Source organism: Xiphophorus couchianus, chromosome 22, assembly GCF_001444195.1.
Source record: "Xiphophorus couchianus chromosome 22, X_couchianus-1.0, whole genome shotgun sequence".
NCBI classification, from domain to species: domain Eukaryota; kingdom Metazoa; phylum Chordata; class Actinopteri; order Cyprinodontiformes; family Poeciliidae; genus Xiphophorus; species Xiphophorus couchianus.
In genome coordinates, this window is record NC_040249.1 from 27,609,290 (window position 1) to 27,622,618 (window position 13,329).

At 38.5% G+C, this 13,329-nt stretch overlaps 1 protein-coding gene across 4 annotated transcripts in view; it reads right to left on the bottom strand.

The window, feature by feature from the left end:
* cdh11 (cadherin 11, type 2, OB-cadherin (osteoblast)) overlaps window positions 1–13,329 on the bottom strand; it is a 121,467-nt gene that overhangs the window by 25,809 nt on the left and 82,329 nt on the right. For all 4 annotated transcript variants that reach the window (XM_028006564.1, XM_028006561.1, XM_028006562.1 and 1 more), the window contains 5 exons: window positions 11,363–11,702; window positions 9,124–9,263; window positions 6,794–7,088; window positions 4,640–4,759; window positions 207–374 (listed from right to left, as the gene is read on the bottom strand). In XM_028006564.1, coding sequence (XP_027862365.1) covers window positions 207–374; window positions 4,640–4,759; window positions 6,794–7,088; window positions 9,124–9,263; window positions 11,363–11,513 — 874 coding nt within the window. In that variant the 5' untranslated portion in view covers window positions 11,514–11,702. The remainder of the gene's footprint in view (window positions 1–206; window positions 375–4,639; window positions 4,760–6,793; window positions 7,089–9,123; window positions 9,264–11,362; window positions 11,703–13,329) is intronic.

Here is a 13,329-nt window from a genome sequence, read left to right on the forward strand (position 1 = left end):
GATAAAAAATAGAGAATAGCAAAACAACTGACTGGAGCTGGAGTTTTCAAAAAGATTATGTTTGTGTGTTCTACATGATTTCAATCATTTATTCTTACTTCCAACACAGTTGATGTGAGTGGAGGCTCACAGTGGAAGTGGAAACGGTTAAAGAGAGGGTGACAATATGTGGATAGTACACAAAGACAGTGAAGAAATGAACTTACTCTGTGGGAACTTTGGCGGGTTGTCGTTAACATCTGTGAGGGTGATTTTGACCTCGGTGGTCCCTGACAGCCCCCCCATGTGGCCGCCCATATCTTTGGCCTGGATGACGACGTCGTATTCCTGCCGCGCCTCACGGTCCATGTTTGGCAAGGCAGTGCGGATTATACCTGGAAATGAAACAATGCGATGATAAAGTCTGAAGGATTTACTGGACAGCATAGCTGGCAGAAATAAAGAGCTTACAAACATGACAATAAAGATTTCATTGAATTTATGGAAAATGTTGACATTTAAAAGATTTGTAAAAAAAAGAAATACAAATCGAGTGTACTCAACCTATTTGTGGCTCTAACTCCAAAGTATTCACATAAAATGGACCTATTCACTAATTCTGTAGACCATGTCTAAATATCTGAAAGAATTGTAGGTTGGGAAGCTAAGCTACCTCGACGCAATGCTACTTGATGTGCTATTGGTTGGTGTTTGCAAAGCAGCCAATCCAGAAGTGCCCTTTCTTTTCCTTGACACTGATTGGCTGTATCCTCAGAGCAGAGATAAGGAAGATGGTCTGTTAGCTTCTAAGATGGTTTGGACTGTGAGTTAATGCATGTTAATGTAAATTTGCTGTTTGACCTACTAAAATTGGCAGTTTCAGTAGTTTTAAGATTTAAGTTTCTGCAGATTTTGGCTGTTTGGCAGTTGTGATCCCAAACTCCAGTGAATACTTGTGGTCAACTGTATGTGTTACTGTACTGGCTGAATTAAATGTAAAGAGATCCAAACGTTTTGGGCACTGCTCCATCTACTTTCAAAGTGCAAAGTAAGTGTATAAACATGAAAAACAATGGTTGATAGGATTGATCCTTGGGATCCACCACAGGTTGTTAAATTGTAGAGGTTTGTAACTCATACTGATTGAAACACTTCTTATGGCGAAATACGGGTGCAAAATATCAAGCGCTGAGTCTCTAATTTTAGACCAGGATTTAAAAAAATTTAGGATGTTTTTCAGTATTGCAAGGATAACAAAAACAACAAGTTTCTACGAGCTTCCTTTTGTCTACAAGGAGCCCAAAAAACCAGAATAAAAGCTTGTAGCTATAGATTTAATAATACATAATATAAAAATATAATAAACATTAGGATTCCAAAGATATATATAATTTTCCAGATTCCAAGATAGGGGGCTGGTTTGAGTTCTGTTGTTTCCTCAGAATAGGAGTGCATGTCAGATTAACAGCTAGTGAAAAACAGTCTGCTTCAAACAGCCTGGCAGGCAGCTGGAGTCTGTAAGAGTGCTAAAAATGTAAGATAAGGCCAACCTTGGAGATTAGTTCAGTTTTAAGTCATCTAAAGGGAATGTTATCTTGAACACAGGAGGAGGACATGAGGGGTGCTGAACGCTTTAATTCTGCTAAGGAGATTTGTTGTAAGAGAACTCACAAGGGTAATCTTTGAGAATCAAGGCTACAGTTTGCTTTGCTACATTATTATTTCATCTTGACAGTTTTTTCTTCATCCTCAACTGTTTCCTGGTAAGCTAACATGCTTAATTGTAAGTAATAGTGTATGTTTGTCAGACTCCCTCAGAGTTCTTGGAATAAAGTAAAACTGCCAGTAAATTTCACAAACACACTTTGTCATAAATGACTATGAGAACATAATCATAACATTTTATTTGTTAATTTATATTTAGAAACAAAGGTGATTCATTGCATGTAAACAACAGAAAATAACCGTGTATTTACTAAGTAGACTAAAGTCCATATAGTATAGCGCTACAGAAGTAGCAGCATGTAGCAGTAGGTTATTTACCATCCATACATCCATTCATAAAACCAATAATCCTTGAAGAAGGCTGAGGTCTTATTTCTATTTTACATTTTTAATTGACTTTCATACATATGCAACATTTTTGAATAAGAAAAAATAACTGTCCGTAGTATTCATATGCTTGCGTTTTAGTGAAGATTTTAGCTAGATGGAGCTTAGCTAGCTGTAGTTGTGCTGGCTAGAATCTGGTTCCACGGCTGAAACATCAACTAGCCCAGTGTGTTTATGTTTCTTTATGGCGAGTTTAGTGATATCTAAAATGTGTTTGGCCACTTTTATCACAACACAGCTTATTACACTTGACTGGAGATGATAATGGATAGTGGACACCATCCATGGAGTTTGTAGCTATAATAAAAAGAGAACAAACAGGTTTCAGCCACTAACACATTTTGGGTGAACTTAGCTCTGTGCTTAGGGATTTACTCAATAATTAGTTCTAATCAGTGTCATCTTCTTTGTGATGTACAGTACTCCTTATGGCCTTTGTTGAGTAACTATGAGCAAATAAAAATAAAATTGCAAGATGAAAAATGCTGATGAAGAGGAAGACATCACATTTTTAAAAATCCACTTTGAAAAGAAAAATAGTACACTTTTGTTTTCAATTCATAAATTTCTCTGCCGTGTCAGGGTGTCTTTTAGGAAGGTAAAATAAAATGTAGGAACCTGAAATGTCTTCACATTAGCATAATTTTAAAAACAGCAACTACTGCTTCGTTCAGTTCAATTCTGATGCCGGAAAAGAATTTCCAATACACATCCTGGTATGTGTATAATATGCAACAAGAGACATTATTGATATGTAGATAAGGTTAGCCCCATACAAAAAACAGTTTAAAAAAGAAGTGGTAAAATCTTTTCTAAATTGAGAGAGTTTGCAGATATAAACATTTCCAGGTTTAGAAAACTGGAAAAACTAAATGCCAAAATCCGAGCTTGGAATTTTCTAACTAAAACTGGCAGATATTCTAACAATAAATCTAGCTCTGTCATATGTTAGAGTTAGATTGAGCTCAAGAGTAAAAGAATAAACAAAAGAAATATAATTTTAATATAATCTTTTAAAAAATTTCTTTTAATTATTCCAATGCTTAATCATGAAATAGAATTAGATATCCTGCATAGACTCACAAATGTTTGCTACCACACATAATTGTTCTGCACAAGTATTGTTTATATGCTCATAAAAACTAGTGAGGTTATTATTTCTGAAAAAAACTCATTTAAAAAGCAAAAAAAAAAAAACAACAAAAAACAGTTGCTAAGCATAAACTACCCCCGCAACTTTAATTTGAGCTATTTAATTTGAAAGCGAACCCTTTTTCCTCCATCTGTTAGATAAATAAGAACTTTCATGCAGCTTTTCCCATCCACTATTTTTAAGCTGCAGTAATCTTTTCTGTTCATTTTAATGATCCCCCGCCACTCTCTGTCCGTCTCGCTCTCCCTCTCCCCGCATGTCCAACTGCAGAGAGGCTCTCCGGTGTCATTTTACCCCAAATGTGTGCGTATGTGTGTGACAGCATGAAAAGCTGATAATCTCCAAACCAATTAGAAATGTGAGCTATGGATTTGAGCCAGTCAAATACCCAACACTGGTTTGATTAGCTAGATTTACTCCGCTCAAATCTCTCCGACTCTCTGTGCCCTAACCACTCTTTTTCCATGAGCTCACTCTCTCTAAACCAATTTCTCTTCTCTAACCTCTAGCTTGCGGTTTATTTTCTGGCTCTCTCTCTGACCTAACAGATCTCTGTGTCTGCCCTAACCTCTCGCCTTACAACCAATTTCTTCTTTTAATGCAAACTCAAATATTAGGCCCATGCTCTGCTGGGAACAGGCTTGAATGTCCTCTGGGACTTCTCTCTCTCTTTCTTTTTTTTTTGCAGTTCTGCCTTCTTCTCTGAAAACATGCAGGGTTATGCGATCCCTGAAGCGGTCACTCTGCAGCTTTGTACTTGAAAAGTGGTCGAAAACGGAAACATTACATCAGTATGTTGTGTGTGCGTTGCTGCGGATAGCATTAAGTCACGATTTTCTTTCATCGGATGTACTAGTGTGCATGGAGTTTCTGTGTTCTCCTTCTACCTACAAAGTATTCTGTCTTCATACATTTTGGGGTGAACTATGACCATGTACATTTTTTTCCATTCAACCAAAAAGCTTCTGAAAGGCATGGATACGAGTATCAGTCACAAGGTGATAAAACAATTAACACAAGAATCAATTAAAACAAAAATCTATTTTTTTTATTTACATTTCCTTTAAAATGTCTTATTAAAAATGATGCCCTCTTCAACAATAAATGGAAAAAATACAGTAACCAAACCCTATATACAGTGGAGTTGCCGATAACTGTTTTCATCATTTCTATTGGAAGGCCTCAATGCGATCACCCTAATCTTTTATTCAATCAAACGTTTTTACTGCTTACTTTGCTGTAGCCCTCAGCCACCACATGGAGGGTCCGCTACCCAGGTAACCCCCCACTTCCTTACTCTAATGTGCTGACTTGTAGTAATTAATTTTGCAGAGCTATCAGTGTTAAACTCCACCAGGATCACACTGGAGGATGAGTAACAGTTTTCAGTCTCACCTGTTTGAGGCTCCACAGAAAAGTACGGCTGTCCTTGCAGAATGCTGTACACCAGCCTGGCGCTGTTGCCATAGGTGGGGTCATCAGCGTCTGTAGCTGTCACCTGCATCACCGACGTACCTGTGGGACGGACACACGGAGGCTTGTTCACTGGTTTGGTTCAAGAGAAGCTCGACAATCAGCTTTAGCTCACCCAGCGGCACCGGCTGGACAAAACTGCTGCTCCCCGCTCTAATACTCGGACACACTGCGGCTGGACTCAGCCTACAAGGCTGCTCTCCGCTATTATTTCTCTGCATTTCGTCATTGGCGGAGATGGAAATATTCCATCTCCGATGTCAGTGATTTTTATGTTTTTAATAAAACATTATGAGGGTGGACAGAATTCAACAGTCCCTGCGCTTCGTGAAAAACCTTTCATAACCCTTAGAAAACTTTGTAAAATGCAAAGATGTTGAGCTCAAACAGCCCAGAAAATTAGATATTTTCAAAATGATGTGCTTCACTGGCAGCAGATCCCTGCTAATTCAACATGACATTGTGAAGCTCTGCATTCAGGCCAAGTGAATTAAAATGCCTCAAATGTTAAATAATTTGTATTATCTTTGTGTAATTGCATAAATGTTCTTTTAAAAAAATAAAATAAAAAATTGGGACCCAACTCTTGAAACGTGGCTCCAGACTGACTCTTTGAACTCATTGCATTGCTGCAACTTTCTTTTTTATTTAGGTCCACTGGCACAAACGTTAGATGCACACAAATATTTCACTGCTCCTTTAAAAATGACATTGTTGTCACATGAAATGTTTGTATTATGATTATTATGCAGATATTTCTCACAATTATAAGTATTAACAACTTTATGCTTTAGTTTGGTAAAAAATGTGCTGAAAATATCCAAAAACGATTATTGTTAATGTCCAAAGGCGGCATTTTATTCAATATCATACAGTTGCTATCCAACCAAACACATTCCTTTTTCTTTATGCAGCACTGCGACAAAGTAAGAGACAAAGCCAATTACTTGTATCAGACTAGAGAGGATAGCAAGGTCATTTCTACTGCGAATCAGTGGACAAAGTGGGCAGAACCATCAGAATCACATTGTTTGATTCTTCCAGTGCATTTTCCATAATTTAGCCTGAATTACTCAGCAAGAAACTCCAGCAGACACAGGAAGTGGAAGCTTGACTACCTGATAAACAGACCACAGATTGTGGGTCTGACTAGGTGATCATCAGTGAAGGAGCACCACAGAGGACTGTACTCTTATTGTTAGTTTTCACTCTAAAGAGAATCAGAATCAATGACACAATGTATGTCCCAGAAGTCTGGCAACCAGGTAACATTTCACTAGCAAACCAGACCATTGTGAGAACCACACACATCCTAAGGGTAGCGGACTGAGCATCAGCAGGTAAATGTGAGTGGGGGCAATAGGTGGAGGTTGAGGACTTTATTTGGGGGTACCGGTCTTCCATTCTGCATGTGTACATTCTGAATGTTGTACAGAGAAAAACCTCATCAACTGTGTTTTCATCACAAATCTGTGCATATCTCACCCATTTGTGGGTCACTGTCGGTATTTCATTGAAAAAACACAAATTTGCTATTTGCTATTGCTATGTTGTGAGAGCTCTGGTGGAGCCAGCTGCAAATTGTCCTTAAAAAATCAAAAACAAAAACAAACCAACATCCTCCTGATGTCATCTTTGTCGTTTGCGCCAGTATGTAAGATCTGGCTGTTGATCACGTGACTTGTCAGATGGGAAAAAAAAAACGTTTTGCAAAGTACCTCTACTAACGCACAAAAAAACACCTCATCCTAATGCACAAACTTTTGAGTGAAAAACTGGAGTTTCTTCAAATTTGGGGTGATTCCATTAAGTAAATGTATTTTTGTCAATTCAATTTGCATAATTCTATGGTAAAGAAATATAAAATGAGCCACCAAGAAAAAGCCTGATTACCATTATCAGATATTATTGCTATGTGGGATTTTGACCTCAATCTGGATCCCTGAGAAAAGTTACCAACAGACAAAGGAACAAAACAAGAAGACATTCCAGGCTAACTGGGTTTTTGTTGTTTTGTTTTTTTTAACCACCAAACCTTGCATTTCTCACTTCCCCGGTGCCTTCTAAATCACTCACCAACATTGGACATCTCAGGCACCCTGGCATAGTAAGGTCCATGCAGGAACTCTGGAGGATTATCATTGATATCCTGAACTTTCACTATGAACTCCGACGGAGGTTCCAGTGGCTCATTGGTGTCCCGGGCCACAGCCTGTGCTGTCAGGGTGTACTGGGCCTGCTCCTCGCGGTCCAGTGTTTTCGTGGCATGGATGTTGCCCGTCTTGTCGTCAATGACAAATATCGTTCCTGCGCCTTCACCGGACAAGATGTATTTGATGGTACCGTCGCCTTTGTCCACATCTGAGTGAAGCTGAAGAGACAAGAAGCAAACAAGACAGTCAAGGACAGGAGGGTTAAATGCACGAGTATAAAGAATGTCTGAAATTCAGGTTTTGTGGTGAGGATAGAGACAGAAAAGGGGAATAGGGAGTGACAGGAAAAACTATAAGGCGAACAGGCAGGCTGCCTGACAGCTCGATGGGAATTGAGGCTCTAATTTCCAAACTCTTCAAACCAAAGGCCTGACAGAGTGAGACAGAAAGGCTGAGAATGTTCTGTACCAGACAAGCAAATGTCAATACAGGAAGAGATTAGAGAATATTCCTACAAAAGACGAGGATTATTCAACATTCAATTTTTGGGTCTTTACAGCCTCTTTACTATGAAATAAGCTGCATTGCAGATGTCACTTTCAGTTCTCTATGAATGCCACTGTTCTGTCAAAGTCATGGTGTTGTTGAGGAAAACCCCCAATCGCCCCACATGAATGTCAATATGACCCCAAGCTTGACCCCAAGCTTTTACTTGTGTCTTACTCTCAATGCTTGATGAATGGGAGGACTTCATTTAAATCTCACTGGGGGCTAGATGTCACCTTCTGAAGACTGCACTGTGACTGGCACTGGACTCACTGTACCCATTAAGATAAACACTCACTGTATTTCATTGGATGGATGAAGTTATAATGAGAAGCAATACAAGAGGGGAACTTTGCTGGATGTTGATGCCAGGGTGGAGATTCACTTTCCTGCAGCAAATTAGCAAATGGAATAGTTTATAGCAAAGCACGTGTACAAAGTCCAGACCTAAATTCAAATGAGAAATTGCGACAAAACTTCTTTTAGAATTTTTTTGCCGCTAGTGGCCTTTATTTGAAAGTACTGAAGAGGGGAAAGACAACAAATCAATCAAACAGCTGCAGCTGATCCAGATGCTGCTGCTGGCGTTCTGACTAAAACCAGGAAGATAGAGCACATAACACCAGTTTTAAAGTCCCTCCACTGGCTCCCTGTAGCTCAAAGAATAGACTTTAAAATACTGTTGTTAGTTTATAAATCACTGAACGGCTTAGCACCACAATACATTAAAGATCTGCTGTTGTTGTATCAACCTTCCAGACCTCTCAGGTCTTCCGGTTCTGGTCTGCTCTGCATCCCCAGAACCAGAACCAAACGAGGAGAAGCAGCTTTCAGCATCTATGCACCACAAATTTGGAACAAACTTCCAGAAAACTGTAAAACAGCTGAAACACTGACTTCTTTTAAATCTAGACTAAAAACCCACCTGTTTAGAATTGTATTTGAAATGTAATCAATTACAAATTTATTGATGTAACTGATTCTATATTGCATTGTGATTCTGTGTTTGTAATGATGTAAAGCACTTTGAAATGTCTTGCTGCTGAAATGTGCTATACAAATAAAAATTGATTGATTGATTGATTGATTGATATGGCAAAGGAACTGAGGACTAAGCACTGGACACTGTCACAGCTCTGTGACAAAATGTTTTTAAAAAATCAGTGTGTAGATGCTCTCTACCTAATCAGACTGACTTTGAGCTAACAGAAGTCAGCTCAAAATAAGTCAGACCCCTTTAGACGTAACTCGCTTGTCGAGGTATGGCCAAATGATATGGAATTTTTATTGCAGCTAAAGGCTGTTTAACAAAGTTTCATTTCAGTGGGACTTAACACAAATGATTACAATTATACACTGAACTTGAGTTCTTCTGTCATAAAGAAATGTCTGTCATCCCTGGATGTGCAAAGCTTCAAGAGGACTTTGTAAGACTTTGTAAAGACTTTGTAAAGTCATCTTTTGTTGCAAATACAGTTCAAAATATTGAAAATAATATCTGAGATTCACATACATTTTTAAAATAAAAAACTGCTAACTTTATTTAACTTTTTTTCCACTTTACAGTAACATAGTTTGTGATTGTAATATTGCAAAATATGATATTATAATGACAGGGTTTTGCAACTGAGAGCCTGGTGATTTATGTCTATTAGGATATACTGGCAGACGTTAACGTATTCCAGGGGTTGTTGGTGGAAAACTTACCCTCCCCACCAGAACCGGGTCAGGTCCGGTGTATTCCTCAATGACAAAGAACTGGTTCCAAACCCATCCTCGTTTGGACCGGTGTAGTACCTGGCCTTCCTTCCCTGTCCTCTGTCTATGTCTGTGCAGCGATAAGTGACCTAAAACATCAAAGCGTCCAGTTAGATTAAATACATAATACACAAAGAAAAGTTTAGAGTTGAAAACTGACAACATATTTGTGATGTTATTACACACATAATGTTAGATGTCTAATGACAATACAAATTAAGGTTACTTTTTTGAGGAATGTATGAATGAACACTGCAAAAACAGAAAGAAAGGCAATTCTGAACTTCATAAACACTTTTGGGTTTTGTTTTTTTTCATAGATGAAACTTAAAAGTGGGCGAGAAGCTGTAACCTCCAGAGCACAGAGGTCTGCTTTTGAATTCCGGGTCACTCGAGCAAATCCCAGACCGGGACGGCGTGGGCGGATTGTATGAAGAACACACACTTCAACGAATTGTGTTTCAGAAGGCTCTAAGGGAGGCATTTAACCTCTGTTTGTTGCGGTGCAGCTGCTTTGTGGTTAAGCAGAGCAGGGTTGGTTTAAACTGAACTGAGTCCATGCTGCAGCGTCTGACTGGAGGGATGGGGGCACAACAAGCTGGATGCATAATGAAATAACCAAACAACAGAGAGGAAGATGTTCAGAGTGAAAGGTTGAACATTTGAATCTAACATGTTCACCAACTTCTCACAAGCGAAACAGAAACATTTGAATTCATGTTTTTTTAGAATGCTAAACAACATCAGTATAACAGGAAATAGCTGGATGTTTCGCTCCCTTTACTTACTTTAACTCTACACTAGATTCATAATACAAATTGCACTAAATAAAAAACAAGAGCAATCCCACCCATTCAGTCCAGTAGACTGAATCTAAGTTTTTATGTGCACTTACAGTGTTTTTATTTTGTGAAATTAAAGTAGTTAGTTTGAATTTTGCTGTTTCTGTCAACCTTTAGTAATACGATACTTCAAAATGCGCTTAAAAACACTTTGATGAAAATACGACTAATTACAAAAAGTAACAGAAAACACCAGGTTCCGACCTGATGAGACGTTTCACAAAACGTTCAGAACAACAACCGATTGGAGGAATAATGCTGCATTAGTGTTTCCAAATTAATAAGTGATGCAGCAAATTGTAAAACGATGCATCACTTTAACTCATTCATTTGGAGACAAAAAAATATATCTGATGTTAAAATGATTAGACTTGTATAAGTACATAAGAGCGAAAACTGTTATTTTGCTTTGTACATTTCCTACTCTCAACTTCACAACTCTTACTGTCCAACAAAAGGAGTTAAAAACAATTTAGACCATTTTTTTGAAGACAGGGATTTTTGGCAATGACATCAGACAGAGCTCATCATAAGACAGAGTTAATTCTACCTTTAGTGAGCTTCCTGACCCATTTTCCTGTTTCCTTCCTCTGCACCATTAAAACCAGGTTTCAGCAGATTAGATTTTTTTTAAGGAAACCTGTTTGACCTTTGAGACGACAGGCAATTTGCTGTGGATGTGATTTAAACAAATGTAAATAAATATGGGCAGGCTTTCTATGCCTGGTGGTAGGACAGTCATTCAGCTGTTGACCATGTTTTTGAGTTAAAAATGTTACCTAGTGTAACACATATTATAATAGGTGGTATGTGTTATTGGAAAACTTTATTAACAAGAACTGAACACCAACTATAAAGTCTTCAAAAAGGGAACCATTACAAAACCAAAAATAAACAAATAATTCTTACTCCGATGGTGGGGGTCAGGTGGCCCGCCAGGCTTATAATGCACCTATATATACTGTATATAGGTATAAAACACCTATATAAATGAGCTTTACTTATGCCCATATTTTCTAAGATCAATGGTATTAAGTAGATATTGTTTATTAATGATAATGTAATGATATTAAACCAAAGTTAATTTTATTGTTACTCTTGTCTGTTTCTACAGTTTTCAGTGAATTCATAAATTTATTGCAAAAATAAAGTCTTAATCCTGAGGAATTGATCAAACTGTCAGGACTTAATATCATGCAGTACACAGAGCTGCCGAGAGTTGAGACTGGTGGATTTAGAAACAGTGATATAATTCAGTTTTAACTTCATTATGACAAAAGTGTCCAGCTGTCCATTTAAAAAAATGGTGTAAATGGTATGTATTTGATGCTGGTTTTCAGTCCTACCTGGATGTCTATGTCTGTGGCTCCTGTGGTCCAGCGTAGCATGCCCTTTCCTGGTTCCTAGCGCAACACCGCAGAGCACTGAAACTCCCAGCAGCACCAGGAGGACCCTCAGCAGCCCGAAGCCCTGCCGCTTTGCTATCAGCGCTGCCATCTTGGCCGACCAATGGGACTGTGCGCTCGGCTCTCTCCGACTCTCTGCTTCCTCTCAGTGGAGCTCTGCTCCCACCGAGGCCGAACCCTGATTTGTTTTCTGAGCGTAACGTCGATCAAGAGTCTCCTTGTTCATTTGCTGCGATGAGCAACCTCTTCTTCCAACTTGTCACTTCTGTCTTCAGAGAGCCTAAAGGAGAGCAGGATGGAAAAAACTTTGTAAGTAACACAAGGTTAATTAATATTTAACACAAAAAGTATATCTTTAGCTATATAAGCCTAGACATTATAAACAGATTGGCAATAGAGGGAAAATGGCTTTCTAAACGATTGTCGGGTTAATTAGGACAATGTGCTAATTATACAGGCAGTGTTGTCCATAAACCCATTAGCTTTAATTCAATTAGATAGAGACAGATTTGTTGTAGAGCAGACAGTTCATGTGACAGCCGGTCACCGTGTTGCTGGTTTAATTACTGCAGTTTCAAAAGTCTGAAGAAACAGACAGTGAAGAGACAGTCACTTAAGTGTTACAGTGTACACTTACACCAATAGGAGCTTTATCGCTTCAGCTGCACACTTTGCTTGAGGTGATGATCTGGCCTCTACGGCTCCGCAGTCAGTGAATCAGCAAAACGGAGACTAAATTTGATCTCTACAAAACCCAACATGTCCATTAACAATCCTGAGCTGTGAAACTAAGAACCGCTTGCTCATGGAAGTAACCCCAGATGGATATCAGTCAGCAGTGCACCTTTTTCAGCCTGTCCGTTGACAAAAATCTGTGTTTTTAATGTCTTAATGCTAGACTAAACATTGACACGTTTATTGTCATTATTTATTCAATTGACATGATCAGAATAAAAAGTTACATGAATGAAAGTGGAGAATGACTTATGAAGTCAGTCAGTTGCTATTAGCCTGTGTTATCTGGCTGATTTGCAAAGGCTTCCATTATAAAATACTTATTATTGTTATAAGATGATATTTTACTCTGGAACAGTGCCTGCTGCTCACTGAGAAAAACAAGAACAACTTGTGGTCCACCAACAAAAGTTTGTGGAATTATTATTAGTGGCTTTAGTAAAAAAAAAAAAAAAAAAATGCTACAGAGGTAAAAACAACAACAAAAAACCCCACAATATCTATAGATCCATAATTACAAATGGGAAAAAAATAACATATAGGGTCAGTTATGTTTCACTGCTTGTTGCAAATCAGTTTTCTGGTTACACACCACAGATGGTTGCCTAATCGGCAGACAGAGTGAATCAGTGATAATCAAACAAGCAAAATAGTGCATACTTAGAGATTTACTATTTACCGAAATATTTCCTGTGATTGCAGATTCTCTAGCCAAAGTATTAGGCTTGTTGGTCATCCTTGTCTTCCATCCCTCTGTTGTCTCTCTCTATTCTGAGGTCATCTCCCTCCCACTGACTCTGCCCAACTCATTCTGAGGGATCTCAAGGTCAGAAGGTAAAGATAGTTCTACCACAGATCCGATCAATGCTCACAACGCCTCAATCCATCTATCAAACTTCCTCTCATCCCGACAACACCACAATGCCAAGATACTTGAACTTCTCCGCATTTGGCACCAACTTAGAGGAAGCAGTCCATTTTGTTCAGTTGAGGACCATGGCCTCCCATTTAGGTCCTTGTCTTGTTCCAGTGAATACAGTGTACTGTCTCATACATCCCTATTGAAATGAGATCATTTTCATTGTCCTCGGTATATTTGGCAATACAACATCACTTCAGTAATGGAGAAATTATTATAGTGGCAATGTTTGATCAAAGAAAACATGAACAGC